This window comes from Coturnix japonica, chromosome 1, assembly GCF_054131305.1.
Source record: "Coturnix japonica strain WE chromosome 1, WE-NBRP24, whole genome shotgun sequence".
NCBI lineage: Eukaryota > Metazoa > Chordata > Aves > Galliformes > Phasianidae > Coturnix > Coturnix japonica.
Genome location: NC_140663.1, coordinates 97,846,896 through 97,872,532, shown reverse-complemented (window position 1 = coordinate 97,872,532; position 25,637 = coordinate 97,846,896). Strand labels below are relative to the sequence as shown.

At 35.6% G+C, this 25,637-nt stretch overlaps 1 protein-coding gene across 7 annotated transcripts in view; it reads left to right on the top strand.

Moving 5' to 3' along the window:
• HLCS (holocarboxylase synthetase) overlaps window positions 1-25,637 on the top strand; it is a 114,785-nt gene that overhangs the window by 62,027 nt on the left and 27,121 nt on the right. Inside the window, exon 7 of one of the 7 annotated variants that reach the window (XM_085529302.1) lies at window positions 13,986-15,351. The exons of the other annotated variants lie outside the window; for them this stretch is intronic. Coding sequence (XP_085385428.1) covers window positions 13,986-14,046 — 61 coding nt within the window. The 3' untranslated portion in view covers window positions 14,047-15,351. Of the gene's footprint in view, window positions 1-13,985; window positions 15,352-25,637 lie in introns of those variants that run through there. 7 annotated transcript variants of the gene reach the window in all.

Sequence of the window (25,637 nt, the reverse complement as noted above, 5' to 3'; positions counted from 1 at the left end):
ACTGTTTGGAAACTTTAAATCTATTCCTGTCCTTCTTTGTCTGATAGGCAAAATGTTGAGCATTGAGACCGATGTATTGAAGTCTAAAGAAATATTGCAAGTCTTCTTATAAAATCACAAGGATTGGTAATGCTGTATCATATGATGATTAAGGCATCTATATTAAATATATGTACTTATGTGTTTAAGTGATTTGTTGCTAAATGGGTTCTGTAGGAAAAACAGATAACCTACTTGGAGAAAACTTATATTTCACAGAATGACAGTATTCTTTACAAGAGAAGCTTCACAGAGCTTTTTGAACTGAATTTGGGCTCAAGTCCTGCTGCAATCAACTTTACTTTGTAGATTTACAAGTGGATCAGGTTAAGTGGCATGAACTAATAACCTGAAATCTCTTTACTCCTTAAGTCAAATGCACAAAGTGAGATATTATCTTCAAAAGTTGGGAACTAATGAAGTCCATCAGTAACCAGTGTATATGTATTATTGCCAAAGATTGCTCTTGATATTTCAGGAGACACCCTAACTTCTTTTTTTCCAGTGTATATACTGCTCCCATTAAAAAAGGGGAAAAAATGCTGTTGAGGGAATAACCAGAGATCTTGAGTGTACCGACTAGAAAGTTGGACCGAATGTATAGGATTTCATGGTTTCATATGGGCTGTATGGAAAACAGTAGCATTCATTATATAGCTTGACAAAATGTTCATGATTGCAGTTGACTTCTAAATTTCTATAAAATTACACTTCTATGAGAAAACAACTCTTTCAATGTATAAAAATTACCATTCAGTTCTTTAGTTTTGACCTCTGTTGATCTTACTAATTCTTAGTTATTCTCATATGTTCTAGTTTTGCTGAGAGGAAAAATGGGACTTTAAAATATCTTATTATTTTCAGTTGGAGATTTGGGAAGATTGTTTCAGAGTTATAGCAGCACCCATTAGCTGTCCCATTTCTATCTCAAATCTTTGAAAAAGTTTTAGAACTCCATTCAGTGTACCAGCTGTGAGACTTGCGGTACATGTTTAAAAATTAACTCAAATTTTAAAAAACAAATAAATAAATAAATAATAATAAAAAAAATAAAAATTAACATAAAAAGAAATTCATTAAGCACACTGCTGTATTCAAGTTCAGTTGTTATACGGTGGTTCTAAAAACTAAATGTTATTCTCTGAGACAAAAGCAACATACAATTATTTCTACATTTTCAGTGATACCTGATTTTTTTTACATGTAACCTATTGTAGTTCACAGTTTATTTGGGAATATATTTTCAACTGTGATGGATACAGTTATGAACTCTAAATTGGCCTGTTTAAATAGTCATTTGCCTCTATGCATGAGAGCAATAGGAATGTTGATTTTGAAACAGCAAGGCAATAGGTGCATCTGTGCTCATTGCTCAGATCAGGAACGAACTTTTGAAAACAATCTTAATTTCTCTCCTTACTGCTCTTGAATTCATGTTCCAATGTTCTCATAATGTGAGCTGGATTCCTTTGAGTTTAAACAGGTGCTCCAGTAGTCCACATAGCATACTTCAAGCAGTGTATTCAACTGATATTCAGTCCCTGGGAACAGACTGTAGTTACTCCAAAATCCAACCCCTAACCTTTCAGAATATGGCTGTTCCATCCTTGATGTTGACTGATCCACTTTGCACGTCTGCCTTACTGTTCATTCCTCCGAGGCCAGACTATTGCCAAACTTACTGGTATCTTACAGACTTGGTGGACTGAAGGGCTTCCCTGACTCTAGGTTGATGCTAGAATACACCTTATTTTCAGAAAAATCATCTATCTTTTAGAGGGCTTGTAAACTGAGGTAAAGCTGGATGAATAAATATTAAGCAGTCTGAATACTGAATTTATTTCTGTTACCTTGTATTGGATTTTGGTATTATAACTAGTTTATTTTTATTCAGTGCACGATAGAAGTTCTCAGTGTACATGGTTCTCAATAGCTATAAGGATCATTTGGACTAGATGATCTTGCAGGTCCTTTCCAGCCTTGTGATACCATGTGAATCTTTAATCTGAAATGACGTCACAGTTGTTTCTGTATTCTGGTAGTATTGCATCTGGTATGTTTGTGGCTCTGTCAGTTCCAGTATTCAGGATTTTATAGCAATGACTGCACAGAAAAATCAAGTGGTGTTTTCTCCCAGCTATAGTTAAAGGGGGGAACAAAAGAACTGGAAGTAGTTCTGCATTTCCACGTCAAGTGCATTGTGTTGTCTTTAATTTCCTTAAATTGGTACCCCTTATCTAATTCTCTTTATTCAGGCTATTATTTGAGAAGTTCTGGAATTCAGCCATTTTGTATTGACCCATAAAGTAACTTAGAATTGCAGGGAAAAAAAGTGTCTCGTATCTTCTCAGTAAAATGATGCTACCTGCAACTAGGAAAAAAATAAAATAAAAAAAAAAGTAAAAAATAAAAATTAAAAAAAAAGCACACAAAAAAACCCCACATTAATTACGTCTTCTTATTTAATAAGTAAATAAATATATAAAAATAAAAAAATTAAATAGCTTATCTTAGTACCTGTCATTTTCATGCTTCAATTATTGCAAATTAGCAGTGCTTACTTACTCTGGGTTTAATCTCACATTCAATACTAAGCTTAGTCTAAACAATTTTATACTATTTTAACATGTCAGTCAGAGGCGTGATTTATTTTTTTAACCAGTGTAGTTGTATTGATATCATTCCTGGAATAGTTATACAGGTATGAGAGTATTTTTCCGCCAATTTATCGTATTTCCTTTTCCTGTCTAGCAATATGGTAAAGCAGCACAGTTTTGTATAAAAGCAAGTTCTTAGAAATAATATATATATATTATTATTATTTTTAAAAAAGGGGAAAATAAGAAAAGGAAGTGTTTGTTGCTCTGGAATGATCTCAGTGTGGCAGTACTGTTTCTCTGGTGTCCAGAAGATGTGTCATGATTTGATGTATTCTCAGCACTGTGCTGGTGAAGATTAGGTGTGTCTGTATGAGTACCGTATTGAAGGAGAAATTGTTATTTTTCTACTCCTCTCTAAATGCTAGTGTGATCATTTTACCTTCTTTTTTCTTTATCCAGTAAGAGCAGGATTTTCCTGCTCTTCCCTTACTTCTATTTGTAAAGTGTGCTTATAGAATACTTTAGTAAACAGGATTTGCTCAATATAATCAAATTTACAGATTAGTTCATTGATCACAACTATTTCATGCTGGAGATCGATGCTAATGTACTTCTATTCTTTAATTGCTAATCCATTTTTTAATTAACATTGATGTTTGTTGGTATAATCCCTGCTCATCTGATTATTTTTGGGGCACAGAAAAATTCTTTCTTATCCATTAAGGAATTTATTGGGAAGAATAAGGACACAAAGCAAACCATTGTTTTTATATATATAATTGAAATTGTTGCTTTTTAGATAAAGACTTGGTGTGGGGCATAATTGCTGGTAAATACATGTTAGGACGTCACGTATTCTGTCTTATACAGGGAGATATAGAAGATATGGAAAAGGTAACTTTTTCAAGGTTCAAGGCTGGGAATTTATTCTCATTTTGATCCAAAGATAGGTGATAACTGTGAGCCATTGCAGTAGTTCTGTGAAGCTCCAGTGTGAACTGCTAATTGTGTGTGCTAGCATATCGTTAGCTAACCGTGTTGCTAGCAGTCCTGGCAGGTGGGGTAAGTGGCAGGTCTGTTGACAGTTTAACATACTTCTAAGGGTTGGTATCCGATGCAGGGTTACTTGCTTCATCCCCTGTTCACTGAAAGGCCAGATTTTTGGTCTGCTTGGAGAGTTGGTTGTGAATAGGGAAAAATAGACCTCCTTGTGCTATTTTCCCAGTTTATCACCTGTCTCTCCCACAGTGCTAAAGGTCTGAGACCTGAAGTACATGACTTCATGTTGACTGTACATCTTTAGGCAGTTGGTTTTTGTTGTTTTTTTTTTTTTTTTTTTGGACTTTGCAGAATGATGCTGCAAGTGGGAGAAAGACAAACATCCATCCAGCTTAGCTCAACTTGGCCTGCTGGATCATGCAGGCAGTCTGCAAATCCACAGCATGGGAAAACTGAAAAGGAATAAGAGACAAAGTTAGAAATGCTTTTAGTCTGCCTTGCTTATTTAAGATGGAAATGGATTGTGCAAATGCTTACCTGTACAAAGAGATTCCTGCTTCATCTGGCAATTAAAATGGTAACACTGCTGCATACTTCCAGATTTTCTGAGGGAGGGAAGATGAACCTTCAGGTGTCAAAATAGGCCAGCATTGCTACTGATACCTCAGCATTAGCACATCAGATACACTCAGAATCTGTTTTAATCTTTCATTTTTAACAAATTTTTTAAATTTCTTAGCAATCTTTTTTAGTATAGACTTTGAAATGCTAAAGGGGATTATTTAGACAGCAGAGTCAAGCACTTAGGTTAATAGATCCCACATATGCCATTTATTGAATACTTCTGTTTATTGCTTAAGGCACTAAATCCCTTAAGTGAAACACAGTATTTTATAGAATTAAATAAAATAAATAATATAAATTGTGTTTTTTTACCCACTTCTAATATGTCAAACAGAAATTTTCTCTAGCAGATGAACATTGATGTAAATATACAGTGAAGTCTACTAAAGATGATGGTACTGTTGTTCCTGAATGAAAAAAAAAAAAAAAAAAGCATCTCTGTAACTTTAGTTAACTGAGCGCAGACATCTCAGCAAAAAGGAGATAGTTCAACAGTATTTGCACTTTAACTAGCGGATTGGTATAATTTTGATACAGCTGAAAAAACATGACTGGTGTTTAAAGTAGATAACTGTATGTGCTGAGCACATGGCCAGAACAATCTATGAAGAAACAGCGTAGCTCTGGCTGTAAGGAGCATATTCTCACTGAAGTGTCTGCTTGTTTTTTAATGGCATACTTGTCAACATGTAACCTTAGAATATAGACACCATGGTAACAGTTTTAACACAGTCTCTTTAAACAGCATAATTGTGTGGAGCACAAATAGAAACATCTTGACTCTTGTAGTCTTTTAATCCACTTAAAGAAATGCTTTTCAATCCGTCAGGCAGCGTTTTGTTTCTTGTTGAATATCTGTCTTGAAATGACTTGGAACCAAAGACTAAGCAAGTCCTCCAATGCCATTTTTTTTGCATCAGGTCTTAAAGTGAGCCTTTAGACAGTGTCAGTATTTTATTATTAAATTTGAGCTGAAGAACACTAAAAATGGTATGCTGAAAATCACTTGGCTATATTATAATAGAAACATGCTTATAACTGTTGTCTAATTCCAATACAGCAAAATATTTAAAATTATGCACTGTCTTAGGTGTGTGAATAACTCACACAAGTGGTATCTTGTAAAATCTGTGCACTTTGATACCTTTGCTGTGTTAAACATCTATTAGCTGCTGTGATTCTGTAGTGGTTTCATTCAGTAAAGTGAGCAAAATAACCTTTTTGGATAGCATGTGAATGCACAAATGGCTGTGTTGGCTGGTAACTGCATATTGCCAAGGGTTTTCATGGAACCTGTCTTTCTCTTAAATATCCAAATACCATGGCTGTGTGGCTGTCTTTGGGAAGAAGCAGTCCATTGCTGCACTTAGGGCACTATTGGGGACAAGCTCTGTTTTCTGCCTTCGGAAAATCTTCAGGGTTGATTATGGGAGAGCCCTGTAGCAGGGTATATAGACTTTGGACTTACTGTATTGCTCTTTGGAGAGCTTTCAGGTTTATATAAACAGTCTCTGGTATGCAGCTATCAAAATGTAGTAGAAATAAGTAACATTTCTGCTACACATGACATCAACAAAGTGACTTAATGCGGTCTCATCTGGTATCTTTTATAATTCTGACAGTGCTTTTACCGAATGCAGTTCAATAATTCACACTCTCCAAGATGTGATGACCCACTTCTTTACTGATAATAGTAGTTTATTTTCTATAAATGGCTTATCTTCTTAACCTGATAATAATTGATGTTCTGGGATGAGAAAGTAAGTGCGAAATGACAGGCAGTGCAAAAAGGTGGGTCTTGAAAATTATGATATCACAATTAGCTACATCGTCATTTTAGTATAAATTTAAATTATCCTGAATTGCTAGTAATGTGGGCAAAAAAAAGTTGAATTTCTCTACTTATGCATGTATCTTAATGTTTAGGAATAGCATTACCTGAAAAACATCTGCTGTAAGAAGTCAGTCTTTCTTTATATTCATGACATTTTCCATGGAAGAGGATTACCTTGGGTGGTATTTTACAGACCCACTGTATACTGTTGGCAGGTGTAGTCTTTACTTACACAATAGCAACCCAACCTTTTCACTCCTAATGGAGTTCAATATAATTGCCTAATGTAGTAATTAGGACATAAAAATACACCATCAGTTTAGCAAATGGAAGCACCTTTAGGTTCACAGCACCAGAAACATTTGTTTCAAAATCTGAAAACCGGTCCACATGAACGAAATCACTGACTTTGGCAAGCCCTAATTCTATACCTGCAGGAACATTTTCAGATGTTGTGTCTCTTAGGTTATGAGTAAATGAGAGTTCCCGTGAGTTGGTTTTCTAAGGACACTGCGTAATTATGGTCTAAGATCAGACTTCATGCAAGTTTGTAACTCCCATCTTATTCATATGTGTGATTAAAATGATGTTCCCGTTCCTACTTCTCTGTGTCTCCTTTAGAATAAATAAATAAAGCTTTGAGTATTCCCTCACAAATAAATCAGAAAGTATTAGTTTCCATTCTCATATCCTTCATAGATATGTAAGGTCTTTTAGGGCCAGTTTATTCTCAGCTTCCCATTTGAAGGGTATTTTAACTAAAACCAATGCATTTTTTTTGCTGTGCTTCACAAATGAGCTATTCTGTTATTTTTATCTACTTTTTAATCATGTGTATCTTTTTGGGGTTCTACTAACAAACTGTTAAGAACCAGATGTTCTAGAAGACTGACACACATTTAAGTTTCATAAGTATTTATCAACTTACATGAACATAAATACTACTAGCATAAAGATACTATGACAGAAAAGTGATGAGTGAAGTGAAATTATATTCTGTAGCTTGTTTTACTAATTTGTCTATAATCAAACTCTTAGAAATTAAAAAGTACTGTGTCACTTTTATAGATTTCTAGATTTCTATTGTTTTGAGTAATATGAGAAAATCACTGTGTAATTTTCTGGATTGTGTGGTAGGATTTATTTAGCTGTATGAAATCCCTTGAAAAGTGAGTCCTTAGCTCTTTAATTGCCATGCTGAGTAGTAAATTAACTTGTAATTTAGTTTTCACTTTTTACTTAACTGTTCTTAATGTGTTTTTTTCCTTAGACATTTCTTGTGATTCAGATATTTCTGTAAGCAAAGACTTTATCTCTTTAAATATAGGCAGATAAATGTCAGTCCATTGTGTTTTGAAACATATATGCTTCGGTCATTTTCTGTGTTTTCAGTATATGAAACATTTTAATATCAGCATTGCAATATTCCATTAGGCCTTCAGTTCCCTTTTAGGAAGAGCAAATATATCTCATTTTGTTGAGGGGAAAAAAAAAATGTGTTAGAGCATTTTTTCATCCTTAAGTAGGTCAGTTTGTGGTATTCAGAAATAGTGGAAAATACTAGTTTCGGTTTTCCATCTGTTATTAAAGCATCTTCAAGATGGTGCTTGTGCACTGATTGCAGGATTATATCACAAAAGCAGACCCAACTGAAATTTAGTTGCACAGACAGCTTAATAGATTGTGGTGATATAAATCCTTTCTCCCCTGTAAGGGTGTGAATTACTTGCTATTGAATTGCTCACTTGTCTTTCACATTGTATTCTGGGTTTGTTTACACTTAGATGCGGGCATTATGAGTAGTGTTGACTAGAAACTAGCTAGTTGTAGTATTATTTCAAGCAGCCATAGAAAACTTCTGCCAGAATCTTTTGGCCTAAAAAAACGTATTCCATTCCTTTCTGAATTTAAAGCATCCAGTAGACATACCATAATTCTTGGTCTGTTGTGCTAAGAAAATCTCAGCGCATTTTAATGACAGTGCTAGACAGCATGCATGCATAAGGAGAATCTGACAGATGAGTTTGTAGAAGTGGCACACAGCCTCATTGCTTTTTTTTCTCTTATTCTGTGTCACATTTTATTGACTTACAAATGAAACAAAGATCGTTCTTACCACAAGATTTATTTTCGGATTCTGAAATATGCTCTGTAAACTAGAGTTCACTGTTAGGAATAAGTTTTATGATATAGTTTTTAATTAACATGGATGGAGATAAGTTCTATTTTCTAAACTTGGAGGAGCACGAAGTCATATAAAATGTTTGTTCTTAATGCATTTTTCTAAAATATGTTGTAAGTGCTGTGTCTTTTATTGAGATATCTGGTTAATCTAGTTTTGGTGACACAACTGCTTTTATTATATTTGACATGCTGAAACTGATTCTAGATTTACAGAATGCAAAGGGATTGCTTTTAGGTTCTTTCACTGATGCTTCAATCACACAGTGGCAATTATACACACATTTATGTATCCTTGAAATCTCCAACCTCTCCTGAGTTAATATGGTTCTAATGCTCTCCCATAATTACTGAGGACATTTTCCTTATGATATAAAATGTCTGTTTTATTATCCATCTTCTTTTACTGCTTGTCTTTGGTGATGAATAAGTACTCTGATTTTGACCTGTGAGACTTTTGATGTTGCTGCCCTCAGAGCAGAAGGTATCCAGATGATGTTCAGCCTGTCCAGAGATTTCTTTTTGTTGTAGTTTGTCAGTGCTGAAATTGCTGACTCAGACACAATACTTACTTAAAAATTCTGGATATTGTGCAAGTTTATCATGGCACACAGCCTAAAAATACATTTGAAATGTTATTGGTAGTTATGAAATTAAACATTAGTGTATAAGAAGTGCAAAGTTCTCATGTTGTAATTTAATAATCTGCTTTTGTTTTTGAACTGCTAGAAAACACATCTAGTTATAATTGCTTATGCTGTATTGCTGTAGCAGGTACTATGTAAGTTTTGTGCGTAAATACTAGCTTAAAGCAGGCTTGACTCTTTTGTAGTGAATTTGCAATGTTATAGAAACTATGACAAATCCTATTGGTACAGATAACAATAATACAAGTTTGCTTTTATTTATTCAAAATTTTAACAGCTTTTAGTAGCAAATTATGTTTGCAGGTGAATAACAAAAGGCACGTTGAATATTTTCTATCCGACATATTGTAACACGAGTCAGTTCTTTAAGACCTTGCACTTTTAATGAACCATCTTATTGTCAATTCTCAGAATCTAATAGTGTGCCTTTTGGTGACGTTGTTGAGAATTTTAATGCATTTTAGTTCTCATTCGGCACGGCCTATGTGCTCCTCACAGGAGGGTCTTTAGAAATGGGATTAACTTCTAGTGGAATGCATTAGCCATGCCACAGAAGTAGGCAAAGCTCTAACTAGCCTGATAGATTGCTCCACGCTTCAAATCCTCCTAACTACCCCCTCCCTCTTTTTATTGACAGCTTCTCATTGAGCGGCTAGAAGCATTAGTGTATTTAGGAGTTAGATGTTTTGTATGATCCCAGACTGATCTCATATTCACTTTCTGAAATTAATTCGACACTGCTTTACATGTTAATCCACAAAGGATTGATTTTGGGAAGGTCAGAGCAGTGCAGCCTCAGAAAATGGAAGAAAAGCTCCACTTAAAACAGCTCATTTCAGTTCCCAGAAATAAGTATAGATGCCTTTTCATTGTGACACTTAGCCAGCTCTAGGAGACATGGTCATCTTGCAGAATACATCAAATAGTGTTGTTTGATGTGATCTGCAAGGAAATGGAACTAATTAAATATAACTTCATTAACCAATTGCACTTTTCAAATTGCACAACTATACTTCGAAAACTGCAGTATAACAGGAAAAGCAGTCTTCTTTTAACTGCGTGTATAACTTGGCAATGAAGGTAGCTGTGAACAGAGCTTAACTTCATAGTGCCTTCTATTTTTTTGTGTGTGTGTATGTGTAGAATTTTCAGAGTTGCTAAAACTGGCAACAAATGCATGTGAAAAAGAATCTTCGTTGTGGGATATAACGGTGTTGGAACATTATGGATAAATAATATGTTTCATCTGGAGCTACACAAAAGAGTGAATGGACTTGAATTGTAGAGTACTGTGGCAAGAGCAGGATAAGAACATCTTGTGAAAGAAAGCATTATGAATATTGAGAAAGTGTAACTGAGTTGCAGCTGCAGTTTACTGACATGATTCTTTTCACTTGGAAAAGAATGTCCCTGATAAGATGGTGTATAACAGCATAGTATTCTTTTATGGATTCAAAATGTCGAGCACAAAAACAGATGGTTCCTTGCTACATAAACCATCTTAAGAATCCATACTACTTTATACTGAAATGCAAGAATTTTTCATTATAAGTCACGTTTGACTTGTAGATTCATTAAGTCATCGAATTTAAAAATACCAGGAAATTAAACATTTTACAGTTTGTGTTTGCACCTTTTCTAGTTTAACATTCCTAAGTGCAAAATTAGTACATGTAACCTTTTTACAAGAAAAGACTTTGGATTCACATTTGGTTTGAAAGAGTTCAAACCACTTCTGGTAAAATTTGCAGTGAAATCTTTTATGGCACTCAGATGTGGTCCATTTTTGCGCTCTCTCTTTTTTTACTTAACTATTATTTATTTATTTAATTTGTTGAGCTTCATACAGGTACTTCTCTTTCTGAATGCGACAGATGATTCAGTGTCTTTACCCTCCTCCCCACAAAGTAAGCCAAGTTAGTTCAACCATGGTAAATATTTTTGTATAATAATGCACACACCATAGATCAATGTTAGCCCTAAACTCGTGGACCTTTTCTTGCTTCAGTATAAGCTGATGATTTCCTTTCAAAATTTGTGGACTGCACTAATACTTCTTTTATCCAAAGAAGGTTGGATATTTGATGGTTTTCTTCTAGAAAACAATTTTCATAGAGAACTTTAGGAATCCAGTAATTTTGTTGTAGATGTTTGGAGCCATCAGCAATAGACATTGTGTTCGTATTGACTTTGTTAATAATATTTGGCTGGAAAGTGTGTTCGAATAACCTAATATAAAGTGGGGAAAAAAAAACCAAAAAAACCAGATTTTAAATTGTTTCAGATTATCGTCTCTTGTGATTTAGACAGTCACTGGATAGTTTTCTGAGTCATTTGTGACTGAGAGCCTATTGATAATTAGGAAACGTAATTGGGAAGACAATGGCATAGCTGTCAGTGTATATACCAATAAAACAGGTAATACAAAAGCTCAGGTGAAGTTTAAGTTGAAGCCTCTTTCTTTATACTTCCAAAAATAGGACACTATTCTGGAAAATGCTATATAGCTAGTAATTATGCAAAAGAATTCAGTTTGGTTTTTCACATAACAACAGATTCTCAATTAATTTATAACTTCTTTTGCAGAGGTTAGCAGCTGCTAGTCTGAGTGCAGATGAAGTGATAACTAGCCTATAAAAACAGAGTTCAGTCATTGGAGTCTGTTAAACACTGTATTGATCCTGAAATGTGGGAAAAAAAATAATGCTGAAGTTAAGACTGTAGTTCAGATCCGAAAGAGATCTCATTTATAAATATAAATATTAATTTTGAGGGGAAAAAATATTCAAAATTAGTGTTTGTAGAAAAAAAAGTGTAATTGGGATTGTTAGCCTAAAACATTTGACTGTTCAATGTGATTTGAGAGTAACAAATTTTGTATCCAAACTGCATTAGAAAGGTTTTGAAATATTTAATGATGACCTTGTGTCAGAAGTGTCTTTTAGGTGGCTCCAAGCAAAATGGATTCTGCATAGAAGTGCTCACAATGTGTGATACTTCCAAATGTGTATGAGTAAAACCTCAAGCAACAAATAATGCATTTGGAGATATGAATAGGTATGACTTACTGAGACCTGATTTTAGGAATTTTTTAGTTTGAAATTTATCTTCATTTAAAAAAAAAGAAAAAGAAAATATTGAAGAAAGAGCAGAGTAAATAAATTATCTTTTTTTTTTTTTTTCCCCTGACTTATATTTTATCATTTAAAGGTGATTCTCCACAAGTACATATAAGAATTCCTTTCCTTGAAGTTTTATTTCTGGAGGAAATGCTGCAGTATCAAATTTTCGTTTCTTTCATTTCTTTATGGGTAGCAGAAGCAAACTATTAAAAAAAAAATCAAAAGCATTAGGCAGTCATAATGAGTCTTCTGTGTTTTTTTTCTTTATTTCTTGTGTAGTTCTCAGTAACATGAAGGGAAAAAAAATGGAGACTGACAAGCTGAAACCCATAGCTGAATGCTTTGTTTGTAATCATGAATTTATCTTTGCAGGAAGTGTCAGTGACATTGACTAACATAGAAGTCAGTAGTGTGAGTCTTTACTAAGTACTTTGTTTTATTGTGTATTCATTTGAGGGAAATATAAAGAAAACTCTTTAAATAGACATACACTGGTCTGGATTGACTTTCTGAAAGTGCCATGAAAATTATGGAGCATGTCCACTAGTATGGCTATTTATTTTGCATTATGCCAGGGAAAAAGGCGTCGTAACAAGGAAATCTGAAGTCCCTAATGTTGCCAAAGAAATATATTGTCATTGCTCTGTGTAGACTTTAGCAGAGTATTTTGGAGATATGGGGGTTCTCTCACTTCTTGGAAGAATAAATTGTGAAATGAAATAATTCAGTCTCAGCAAAAATGGTGCTTCAGTGTTACATATGGTCTGAATGCTCATGAGTGAAAAAGGAGGTTTAGGTTAAATAAGTTCAAACACGAGAAAGGTTACAAGAACTGATTACAGTTCAGCTGGATGTTGACCGTGGTAGCTACTTAATAGGTATGCAGAAAGAGCCAAGAGATGCGACTTATCCTAAATGAAATTAAGGTTTGTGGAAAAAAAATCAACCAAACTCTGGGAAAATGGTTTGAAATAATGTTATGGTTCTTAGCTGTGATAGCCTAAGTGTTTAAACTAGTTAAAGTAAAGGTATAAAGTAAGACAGGTAGTATCTTTTGTTTGACCATCTCTTCTTAAGGTTTTAATGTTGACTCTCTTGTTTCTGTCTGCCTGCCTTTCTCTGGGTAATGGCTGCCATGAGTCTGTAAAGAGCAGGTGTTGTGGTGGCTGTTGAGCCATTTTCTCTCTGCTTTGCATTCAATCAATTTTTAAGCTTCTGGTAGCACAAAAACTCTTGTTCTTTTGTAACTTAAAGAAATAAATCCAAATATCTCTAGTGAGTCATAATTGAATAAAACAGTTATGCTATGTTATGTTTAATATCTGGAAATTATTCTAAGAAAATTGTTCATTCATAAAATAGAATTTTGTACTGGTTAAAAAATAGGAGAGAACTGACTCTTTTTAAACTATGTAGTTCCAATAGTCTTAGATATTTCTTAGATATGGAACTGAGGAGCATCCTGGAGTTACAGTGTGAAGGCTGGAGATCAAATAGCAAGTAATAGACAGATCCTTAGTGCTGAGTCAGAAAGAAGAAATGTGAGTCCTTTTTAACAACTGAATCTATGCCAGAGATGTACAGAAACGCAGTAATTTCAATTCTAATTTCTGTATTTCAGTGGTGAAATACAGAAACAAGTATGAAAGCATTCTATAACGGCCGTCTTTTAATGCAGGGTTTCTCAGTAGATTATGTAAGTGTTTCTCGCAGAAATTTCCTGGACAGCTCTTGCTGACAAAGTGCAAGGGTGGCAATAGAAGATGGCATGGAAATGCAATTTTTTAACTTTGGCTTCTCAATCTCTTTAGCTTAGCGAATGGACAGTTAATTATGTAATGTAAGACTGTGCATAAATCCTCTTTTTACAGCAAACTTCCTTTCATACCCCATACACCTTTCTACCATAGCTCTAAGAAATATTTACTATTTGTTACAGATTCTTTTCTATCAAGACTCTCTACCTCTTCTGGATAAAGGATTGGGACACTGCATCCTGAATCTCAGGCTTTCAGTTAGGAGCATAATTATATTTGTAGAGCTCATCTTCCAAAATCATCAGTTGGTAAATGCAACACAACCTTAATTAGAGGTATCTTTAAGCCATCTGTTAGTTTTGAGAAGAGGATAATTGAAGTCTCTCCATACAACCAAATTCTTTTTGCAATGGCTAACAGCTGCATTTGGTCTAAAAGAACGTATACGCCACAACTTGGAATGTTATAAGAAAGAACAGCCTTAAAACAAGATTTATTAACAAATATAAAAGGTGTGGAATTGTGAAAGGAAAAATTCAGAATCTGGCTGGAGTGTGAGACATCAGAAATATAGTCCAGGGCTTGAGAAGGGGATTGAAAAATGCCACTTGTTCCACAAAGCGATCCAGATAAAACTATGGTACTCCAGATAATACTGTGTGTTAGAGTATTGTACTGAAGTTAAAATGACTTGTAAAATATTAATTAAAACCTTGAGTAGTTCATCAATGAATTCCTACCGGAATGGACAGCTGAAAAAACAAATGCAAAATCAATGGCTCTGGGTACCAAGTGGGCAAATTAAAGTCAGATAACTGCATACGTACTTTTAAAATACACTCTTAAGGGAGACTTTTTTCTTGATCAACCTCTTGGCAAAAGTGTTAAAAGAAATTTTATGGTTTTATGATTTTGAGCTATTGGTATTCCACATCATAACATCATGTAGTGCACTGGGAGTTAAAGGGTTAATACTCCAGTTCTGAGTACCTGTCCCAAAAGACAAGAAGAACTATATGCCCCAGAGGATTTTGCATTCAGATAAAGCCCCTGGCAAGGTCACAAGACCAGGCTCTCCTCCCTGCTGCTCATCCCAACTTCACTTCTTGCCTCAGCATTAGAGTAAGGCTTTCAGTTTTGGGTCACTCTCGTTATATTTGATTTATTAGCTTCAATTCTAATTATATTGTACTATAGTGTGTTATCTTGCATTCAGACATTTTACTTCATAAATTAGTTCATTTCTCCTCAGATCATTGCTGCTGTTATTTTGGGGGGGCATCTCTTTTTCCCTTTATTTTCCCTTTTCCATGTTGCAGATCCACAGGTCCCTCCACCCCGCTAGTCACAGGACTGGGCCAAATCAGCCTATAAACCATTGACAGGAAATGCTGATACTAAGACTTCTCATGTAGTGGCATCACGATTGTTGAAGAACCAGGTTCTGGTCTGACTAATGCACTTCTGGAGGGAAATTTCCTTTACACATCAAAAAGATCTCCTTTAGGCTGCAGTTTGTCTTCAGCTTTCCTTGTTAACATCTGCCAAGAGTTACATTAAACTGTGCTACATGTTGCAAATCAATTCTTTTCAACATAGCCATGATATTTGATGAGTCAGTAACATAAGAATCATCAAGCTATGCCAGAACTAAGCTCCAGGTAGCTCAACATCCTGTCAGCAGCAATGACCTATATATATAATAGACCATTAGAGAATTGCAAGGTTGGAATGGACCTACAAGGTCATCTAGTCTAACCATCCTATCAGAGAATGAGCACAAAGTGATACCTCTCTAAACATTCTCCCTGCTTTGAACAATTTACAGCTTAGAGACTTCCTGTGCAGATGGTAGTATCATTTGATGTAAAAGCCCTCAGTGGACTTCTTTTCTATGAACTTACTTGTAAGTTGGTATTAAGCCTTTATTTATTCTTTATACGGCATATGAACTCGTAGCTCATTACTTATCTCTCATTTGAAGCCCATTTATTTTGTGTGCTGATAACCTGATTTTGTAAGTCACATGTGACAGGTGTGATACATGACTCTTAGAATCAGTTGAAAGTCAAATATTGAGCGCATTTATTTTGCAGATAGATGAAGTGGTACAACCTTAGAGAAGACACCTAAGAACAAAGGGTGCCCCTGCTGCTAATCACAGTAGAAGCTAACCTCAGAGGATGTTATGTATTTTAATCCATTGTACATTCACTGGTAATTGATTCCAAACCAGATGGAGAACAGGTAGTTTTAGTGGCATTGCTTGCTATTTGGGCTGTTGGGTCATGCTTTTCCAGTTAGCCTATGGAACTCTCATGATTGGTGATTTAACTTATGAAGTGAGGTATATGTTTCCAGAATTTGAAGATTTCAGAAGCTGAGGCACCTTGAAAAAAATATATATATACACTTACCATGACTGTGCAGTAGAGCTTTGCAGTAATGTCTTGCTACCACTACAATACCCTTACTAATTTGTGCTAGGCCCTTTATGGCTAGCTGTTCACAAACATACTGGAAAGAAATACATTTGCAGAGGTATGGATTATGCTAGATGTGTCATTACTAGGCACTTGTAGTTCTTTTGTGTTTGATTTTGGATATAAGCCTAACAATATCTGAATAATTAATTAATGTGCTGTCCACTGAGGCATCCCTATTGATAGTTTACATTGGATGTTTGGATGCTTTTTGAATTAGAAATGATTTGAGAGGGAAAAAACAAATAATTGTTAATTAAGGATGTGTACTGCAGCCTTTTCAGTTGCACAAAATATGTGCAGGTCCTACCTCATGTATTGTATGTCCAAGGACATTTCTGGTTGTATTTTTAATACCAGTGAAACGCATATAAAAATATCTTTCATTAGGCATTTTATACAAAAACATCTGCATGCTGATCTTGTTACATTCTTACTATTAAAAAAATATTGTTTGCTCTTTGTTTTTTCTAACATCAATTACCTTGAAATTAAGCCTTCATACAAAATATAACAGGATATAAGTATGAGGGGAGACATATGGGGACTGACTTGTTTTAAAATGCATTTTTTTCTGAGGAAAATTGTTGTTTTTAATCATCATGGCCTTTCACATTCTTCTGTCATATGTGTCTTGCTAGGGAGGATGCAGTCAAGCACTTTGCTCTCCTGTAATATGTAGTTATTTCTGTATGTAATTATTTCTAATCACTACTTAACGTAATAGGCTGTATTGATATAAATATTTTGAAATACTAATCAGTATTCTTACATTTCCATAAGCTTCAACTCTTAACAACTGTGCAAGATTGACAGACATTTAGGATCTCTGCACAATAAAAAGGAACCAAAAATCCCCACTTTGTGAATGTGACATGTTAGACAGCTCTTCTGCTGCTTACTTATTATCTTTGTAGCTGTTCTTGTTTAATCTGGAAGTCAAGCTGTAGACTTCACCTTCTGAATTTTGTCTGAATATAGTGTTAAATAAGCTATCCTGAAGTCTCTGCAGAGTTGGTGCAGCAAAAAAAACCAAAACAAAACAAAAAAAAACCAAAACAACAACAGCAGCAACAAAAAATAAGACTTCTGTCATTGCTCTTCTAGTGTGTTTCATCCCTAGTCTTCAGGGAGTGCCTCTTCAGATGGTCAAAATCATGCTAACATTTGAAAATGTCAGCAGAGAGGCTGGTACTTTGTCAGCTGATGCTATAAGCAACAGTGCTAACACTGTGGATGGGTTGTATTCTGTGGAGGATTTAGCTGTGTGATTTATAGGATAACCTGTACCATTTATATATGTGGAGCATCCCTTTGAGTATTAAAAAGCTGCACTTCTAAATGAGTCCTGAGGGTCTGGAAATGAAATATCAAATTTGTTTCAGGAAAATGTGAGATTTTTTTAGAAAAAGAAGTTTTACTTTTTCATCTGTCAGCTTTTGTGAGCATTTATTTCTGTAGCCTGAATGCTATTATTGCTCTTGAAAGCTCTATGAACAAAATTATATTTTAGCTTTCCTAATAAAATATTTCTTACAGAATTATTCGCTGTCACCTCCTGTGATTCTTAGTTCTCTTCACACCGTTCCCAGCTGCATTATCTACCCCCAATGTAGAAAATTAAGCCAATGTAAAAGTATACTCTGTTTTTTAAAGAGAGGTCACGAATAGCCTTTCTTCCCTCGGTAGTCACCAGTGTTCTTATTACACTTCATTTATATAGTTGGAGGATTTGGGAGAACCAGCTGGGCCCCCTGTCTGCACTCATCAAGAGTTAATTTCTGAAAGAGGTGCTGTTGTCATGAACAAGTGCAGAAGGTACTCTGGTGGTCCTGCCAAACAACAAGAGCTCTTAATTAGCAGCAATGTTCAATCAGACTGCTTAACCTGCCACAGAGCGGAGGAGGTCATGTTCCTTCCTGATGCACTGCCAACCTAAAAAGCACCCAAGAACTGATCCCAAATGTTTTCAAAAACATTTTACTTGGTTTTAGAGGCAAGTAAGGCGATGTATGTCAGTGAAAACTGCCACTGGGATAATGAAGTTTTATTTTTGTGAATAATGTAGGCTTTTCTTCATTTGTATATAATGCTCTATGCTTTTTTGAGGGGAAAAATGTTTTTCACAGTAGTCTGAAGAACATGAAAATTCAGACTTTCCTGTGTTGATTCTAGTTTGTGAGGGAAGTCTGAATTTTCATATTTGTCAGGACTACTGAGTTATGTACGATAATTAGTAGTTCAAGAGTTTGTCTTCTCATGGTGTTAATTAGCTAGCACTTCACTTGAGCTAATCATTTCACTGGCAGACATCTTGGTCTTGGAAACTTCCCTCCAGTAATTCAGAGCTGTGCGCTACCAATCATTAACAGTTATGCATTTAAATATCTCAACAAAACCTGCTGACAAGAAAGAACAAATGATACAATGCAAAATATCATCTACTTTTATCTCTGGAGGCTAACAAATATCCTGTGAGACTATTAGACTCCAGGAGGGCTACACGTCTACTTATATATCAAATTATTCTAAAGAAGGAGAATAAATAGCTCATGAACAAGGATCCTGATGTAAATACCCCAAAAGCAATTAGTTTTTTTCCTGCATGAGTAACAACTAGGTGAGACTTATCATTTCCCTGTTGTATGAAGAAATTACCTAAATCTTTAATTCCTACCTTTAACCTAGCTGCATCTATATCAGTCTTTAAAAAATTACGTATGCTTTGTTTACTCTCTGTTCATAACTGTCATTGTAAAGGAGACTGTTTAGATTAGGATAGTAATTTTTCCTAGATTTCATGGAATCTTGACTAGATTTCAGATGTAGGGCTCACAAACTGTATCTTAGTCTGCATCTGGAGAGTAGTGGCCAGCAGGGCAAAGGAAGCATTTATCCCCTTCTACTCTGCCCTTCTGAGGCTCTATCGGGAGTACAGCATCCAGATCCATGCCGGAGCCCCCTGCATAAGAAGGATATAGAGCTGTTGGAATGGGTCCAGAGCAGGTCAGAAAAGGTGATCAAAGGGCTGGACCACCTCTCCTATAAAGAAAGGTTGATGGAGTTGCTCTTGTTTGGCTTGGAGAAGAGCACTCTCTGGGGAGGTCTAATTGTAGCCTTCCAGTACCTGAATGGAGCTTAAGAGCAGGAAGGGGAGCAGCTTTTTATAAAGTTTGATAGTGATAGGACAAGGGGGAATGGCTTTAAAAGAGGAGAAATTTAGGTTAGTTGTCAGTAAGAAATTCTTTCTTCAGAGGGTGGTGAGGTGCTGGCGCAGCTGCCCATAGAAGCTGTGGTGCCCCCTCCCTGGAGACGCTCATGGCCAGGTTGGATGGGAGCCTGGGCAGCCTGAGCTGGTGGGGGCAGCCCTACCCGTTGGAGTTGTGGCACTTAAGGACATGGTTTAGTGAGCATGTTGGTGATGCATTGGTGGTTGGACTGGATTATTTTAGTGGTCTTTTCCAACTTAATGATTCTGTGATTCTACGATTTTGTACAGGTAGAGGCAGTATATTTTCCATTAAGCTTTGATTCATAATTTCCGAATTCCAGCATCTCCATTATTGGACAGTTCACAAAAGCTGTACTTACAAAAATAAACATGTTGATGTGCAATTATCTGTTTGTATGTTCTTTTAAGTAAATTGAGAAGTCTGTGTTTCCAAAATAAATAAGGGTATTCCTTAACGAGAAATGTGTCCAGGCATACCCTTTACCATGTATAAATGAAACTGCACTGGAATTTTTAAATCAGCAGAAAATAATTGCGCTGTTGGCAATTAGCCATGGTTCTACTCCTACTGTTCTGTAATCTCATGCATCCATTATTTCGTAGAATAAAAATAGAATATTCTGTAGTGCCATTAACAGTAATGACTTCAAATGACTTTTGCACTGTATTATGCCTGATTCACAAACAACTAAAACTTAAAGACTTAAAGTGATCCCACAGTTTTGTGCAGATTTGAACTTCTTTTCAAGTTGTGTCTGCAGTTTCACAGACTCTAGTGTGATCTAAGCATTTTTACAATGATTGTACGTATTCTTTGCATTAATATGTTAGGACAGGTTTATGTGTTTTGGAATGCGTTTGGATTATGTTAGGTAGTTGTAGGTATGTTTGATACAAGCAAAAGAAGTCCAAATAGTTATTTCAAACTTGATTAATATCAAATACGTATTTTAAAAAAGAGGCCAAGGAAGTTCACTGGTTTGCTTTTCCAGCCTCAATAACAGAACTGAACGTTGAATTATCTACCCAAGTCTATATCCATTTAAAGGTGTAATGGCACAACAAAGACAACGATTTTTTTGTCTTTGTATATACTTTGATGTAATGAAATGTGTAGTTTAACTTCTGTGTTGCAGTCTTAAATCTCTACTGTATGGTCATGAGATCTGGATATCATGTTGATAGTGCTTCAAGGAGTCAGGGAAACTTCTAGATTTTTCTGTGTGCCTTACCTTGAATTATCTGCAGTAACAAATACTGTGGTTTTACTATTCATCTGTTTCATGATCAGTGAAAAACTAGTTGGCTTCGACATTCAAAGAGGTGATTTGAGACAGCCAGCCTGGCTTTACCAAGGGCACATCTTCCCTGACCAATCTGGTGGCCTTCTGTGGTGGAGTGACAGCTTTGGTGGACAGGGGAAGGGTGATGGATGTCATCTACCTGGACTTCTGCAAAGCTTTTGACATGGTCCCTCACCACATCCTTCTTTCTAAATTGGAGAGGTGTGGATTTGAAGGATGGACTGTACAATGGATTAGGAACTGGCTGGCTGGATGCAGCTGGAGGGTTGCTATGTAGCAAAGGATTAATGGTTCTGTGTCGGGGTGGAGACTGGTCATGAGCAGTGTGCCTTAGGGGTCAGTCTTGGGACTGGTGCTCTTCAACATCTTCATCAGTGACACAGATGATGGCATCAAGTGCACCCTCAGCAAGTTTGCAGATGATACCAAGCTGAGTGGTGCCATCAGTACATTGGAATGAAGGGAAGTGATCCAGAAGGACCTGGCCAGGCTGGAGAAGTGAGCCTGTGTAAACCTAATGAGGTTCAATAGGGCCAAGTGCAGGGTGCTGGATGCCCCATCCCTGGAGGAATTCAAGGCCAGGCTGCATGTGGCCCTGGGCAGCCTGGTCTAGTGGTTAGTGGCCCTGCATATGGCAGGGTGGGGGTTGAAACTAGATGATCATTACAGTCCTTTTCAACTCAGGCCATTCTATGATTCTATGATTCAGTAAAAATGGATTATGAATGAAAGTCCAGGTGAGTCCTATACAAGGGCCTAGAACTAAACCTTGTAAGGTATGAATGCCCTGAAGCCACTTTAACAGTACTTTTCAGCATGAAACAGTAGATTAGTTTATAGTTAGAACTGCTGCTGACTTTTTTTGCACTCTAAGACAGAGGCTAGAGTGCATTGTGAGTGACAGCAACAAGCTGTAGTATTGAAGCAGAATAAAGGACAGAGTAAATTATAGCAGCAATAGATATGCTTACAAGGTGTGCAACAGCATCAAATTTATGGAACATGAAGACTGTTTGTAGGAGAATTCAAGGCTTTACATAAAACTGTTCCCTGTAGTAGTTTTGCAGTCTCCTGCACATGCAGTTTGATTTCTGTCTCTGAGAAGTGTCAGCCATAGGGTATATGATAAACATGACAGTTGCAGCTCCATCTTAGATAACTATGCTACTGTCTCTGATTTTTAGAAATGTATGTAACTGATCTGCATCATCTTCAAGATTAGAAATAGTATTCACAGTGTGCATCTTTCCTGCCTGTGCAGTGAGAGCAGAAATCCATATGTTCGGAGCCCAAACAAAGTACACCCGTTAAATTACTCCATCTGTGGGACTTTGATAAACATGCAAAGCTCTTCATACCACTACTTACATAGGGCAGGTACCACTGAGTAATAAAATGGTAGTGCCTGAAAGATAGTAAATAGATTATTTTTCAGGAATTGAGCTAGTATGGCTTTTGTGCTATCTGTTGTTTCATCTATCTGTTGTTAATGAAATGCTTTGCAAATGCTTATAATTTAGCTTTTCAGAGTATCTTAAGACACACTGTAAATGGTGATTACATTCATATTAACATGGAGAAACTTAACCACAGAAGTTTTCACTTTGTATCCTACAGAGGCATTCTTGGAAGTTGTTTATGTGAAAATCCCACACTGCTAAATAGAATTGAATACAAAGTATGGACTATCTAGGCTAACAAACTGATTTTATCTAATAATAGATATAAAGCAAAATTTTAACCATCGTTTACATGCCATCTTCATTATTCAAAACTACTTGAAGAGCGGGCCTGCAATCAAAATTCCAATATTACTATTCTATTTGTCAAATAAAGATTTTCAAATACGGACTAGTACTGATAGTTTTTCTTCTTCAGCTTATCATTTCTCTTTCTGTGATGAGGGTATCTATAAAATTGTGTAAATGGTGTCTAAACTGAACTGTACCATGCCCATGACATCCTCATATGACAGCCCAATACTTAGTCACAACTCTGGGGTAAAAGAATGCTTGTAAGGACTGCAGAGCCTTGGTGGCAATAGAAACTTAATCTTGGCTTGTCTGGGAAAAAGGCAGCCATGCGAACAGCTGCATTTCATGAGGCCTCATGGCACACTGCCTTGCAGATATTGTTTTCACTGAGATGCAAGACAACCAAAACTGTTAACATATAGTCCAGAGGTGTTAGTGAGCCATGCAAATGATTTTGTGTTCATACAAGAAATCACATCTATAATTGTATATTGCTTCTTTAAAGTACTAATTTACAGCAAATTATGCTTAATGTATTATCAAAAATTTTCCACTAAGAAAGATCCATGGGATTTTATTGATGTGCACATGCACTTGGCAACAATGGGAGGGCTGAGGGAGTAATTTACTCTTGACTGGAAAACACATCTTTTTTCAGTTTCTGAAATCAGTTAATTTTTTGTGTGTGTGTTTATTTGTGGCTGTAGTTTGTTACAGGTTCTGTTTGGACTTACTCCTCACAGTGTATGTTCCACTTGGAAAGAACTACTAAAGTTATAGTGAGTTTTGCTTAGTGGACAGATAAATAAAGCATTTTCCAGCTCTCACATTTTGTTTTGCTGTCTCCTTGCTAAAATTCAGTCATCTTTTCTTTGTGTAAGTGTCCTAAAAGCTAATGAGGAAAACAAAGGTTATTCATAGCAACTCTTCAGCAACGAAAACTTCCAGTAATATTTTTTTTTTTATGATAGTGGGATTTTAAAAATGCATTTCAGTTGAGAAGTTAACAATGTGTTTAGTGATTTTGGAAGTAATGTTACTTAGAGGAAGGACTTTATTTTTCGTATTTAAAAAAAAATATATATGGTAGCTTTTAAAAATGGGTAGTTATATTCATGATTTAATAATAATCAGGCAGTATGCAGATGTAATTTGACAATATTAAACTGTTCCATTGCTGCATTAGATAGGAGGATTTGGGTTTATTTAAAAAATAAAAATCTGTTCATCTTTTTTGTTGCTTTCCAAGTAATGTCGTACTGTATATATATGCTTAGTATTTTTGAATTGAGAGTTAAGCTGCTTTTGTTGTGTTTGGCTTGCATCACTGCATGTCTCAGCTTTCAGGGTTTGTGTAAAGGTAGAACAGAAAACCCCACGAGAGAATTAGGTTATGTTCTATATATTGACAGAGGTCTATTTGATTGTGTCTGCATTTGATTTTGCAATGAATGTTCATTTCTTGCAACATAAGATTATCTGTGTGTTAAATATTCTGCCTGAGTTGGGTACATAACATATATCTTGTCTGTTAGGAAACTTCAGTCTCTTCTTATGTTTTGATGTATAGCCATGGAATTAAAGTAACAATTCTGCAAGTGAATATCTGAAACAACTTAGTCTCTAAATATATATAGCTTGAAAATGCCACTAGAATTCCAGAAAACCTGTATGATTATAATAGAGGCATATTCATGATAAGAAGCCGTAGTGCAGTGATAGTCTGTTCAATTACTGATCTCACAGTTCTGTTCCTTCTGTTTGTTCTATTATAACTAGTAGGAATTTTGCTTGTGAGGGAGAATCATTTCACTGTGGTCAATGGACTGCAAAGATCTGCCAACACCCTAGTGATGGGTCTAATGCTGGAAGACATAAAAACACAAAAAAGATGGTTCCTGAACCAGGGTTTACAAATTGTGTATAAGAAAGAGAACTATACAGAGTAACCTTGGGATGTTTGATTGATAGTGAAAAGGGTATCAAAAGTGAACATGAGTAACATTTATTTGTTGCAGTAGAAAGGATGCCTTGTAAAAGGCAATAAGCCAGACTGGAAGTTGAATTTTAGTTTTGTTCGTGTTGAATCACAGTATTGTGTTTTGGTGTGTTAGCCCTGTGTCCATCTTTGCAAAGCCAAAGTTATTTAGAGTACTTGTTGAAAAAGCCCCTTTGATAAAAACACCTAAAAGGAAGAGTATTTTCTCACCTTACTCTTTTTTTTGTTAAATTCAAGAAGTAAATATCCTGTGAAAAGATGTGCTAGAACAAGGGGAAAGGTGGAGGAGAAGGCTGCAAACACTGGAAATTTGCAACTGCAATTTTATTAACTCTGTGTAGAGTTTCTTGTTGAAACTCTGTTGGTGGAGAAAGGGAAAAAATGACCTATTTTTATTTCAGTAATCTTTTTTTCTTGTAGATACTTGACTTCGTAGCATCACTGTTGAAGTGTTTAAACACCATTCTTAAAACTACAACCCATATGGAGTGTGCTATTACAAAAGATTTTCCAAGCCTTAAGACAGCGTCTGTATGTCCAGTTGGATCTTATTTTATCCAAAATTCCATATTGTTTACAGAATAGGATTGCCTATTGCATTACAGCTTCTTGGGCTTATGAAATCACTCTGACTTTTCCAAAAATCCAAAGTGCTTTGTCTAGGTATTTTGTATGTTGGCATCTAATCATCAGAAAAAAAGGGAAAAATACTTCAATAAGACAGTCTTGTTACAATCTTGTTACAGCAAATCCAAAAGATTAATTAGTGAATGAAGGCTGTTTATATGGTTTATAGATTCATATAGGACATAATGACCTCAGTATTATTAAAAATGTATTCAACATAGTTTGTTCTTAACAGTTCACATTAACATATGGTGAAAAGCAGTTCCCTAAAATCACTTCCTTAGTGTAGAATGATATACCGGTATGCTGTTTATGTAGTTATTTTTTTACTTTTTTTTTTTTTTTTTTTTTCTTTTTGATAATGGAATTTATGATGCAACAGCTAATGCTGCTGTTTTAACTAAAGCACAAGGACATTTCGTTGACTGGCATATT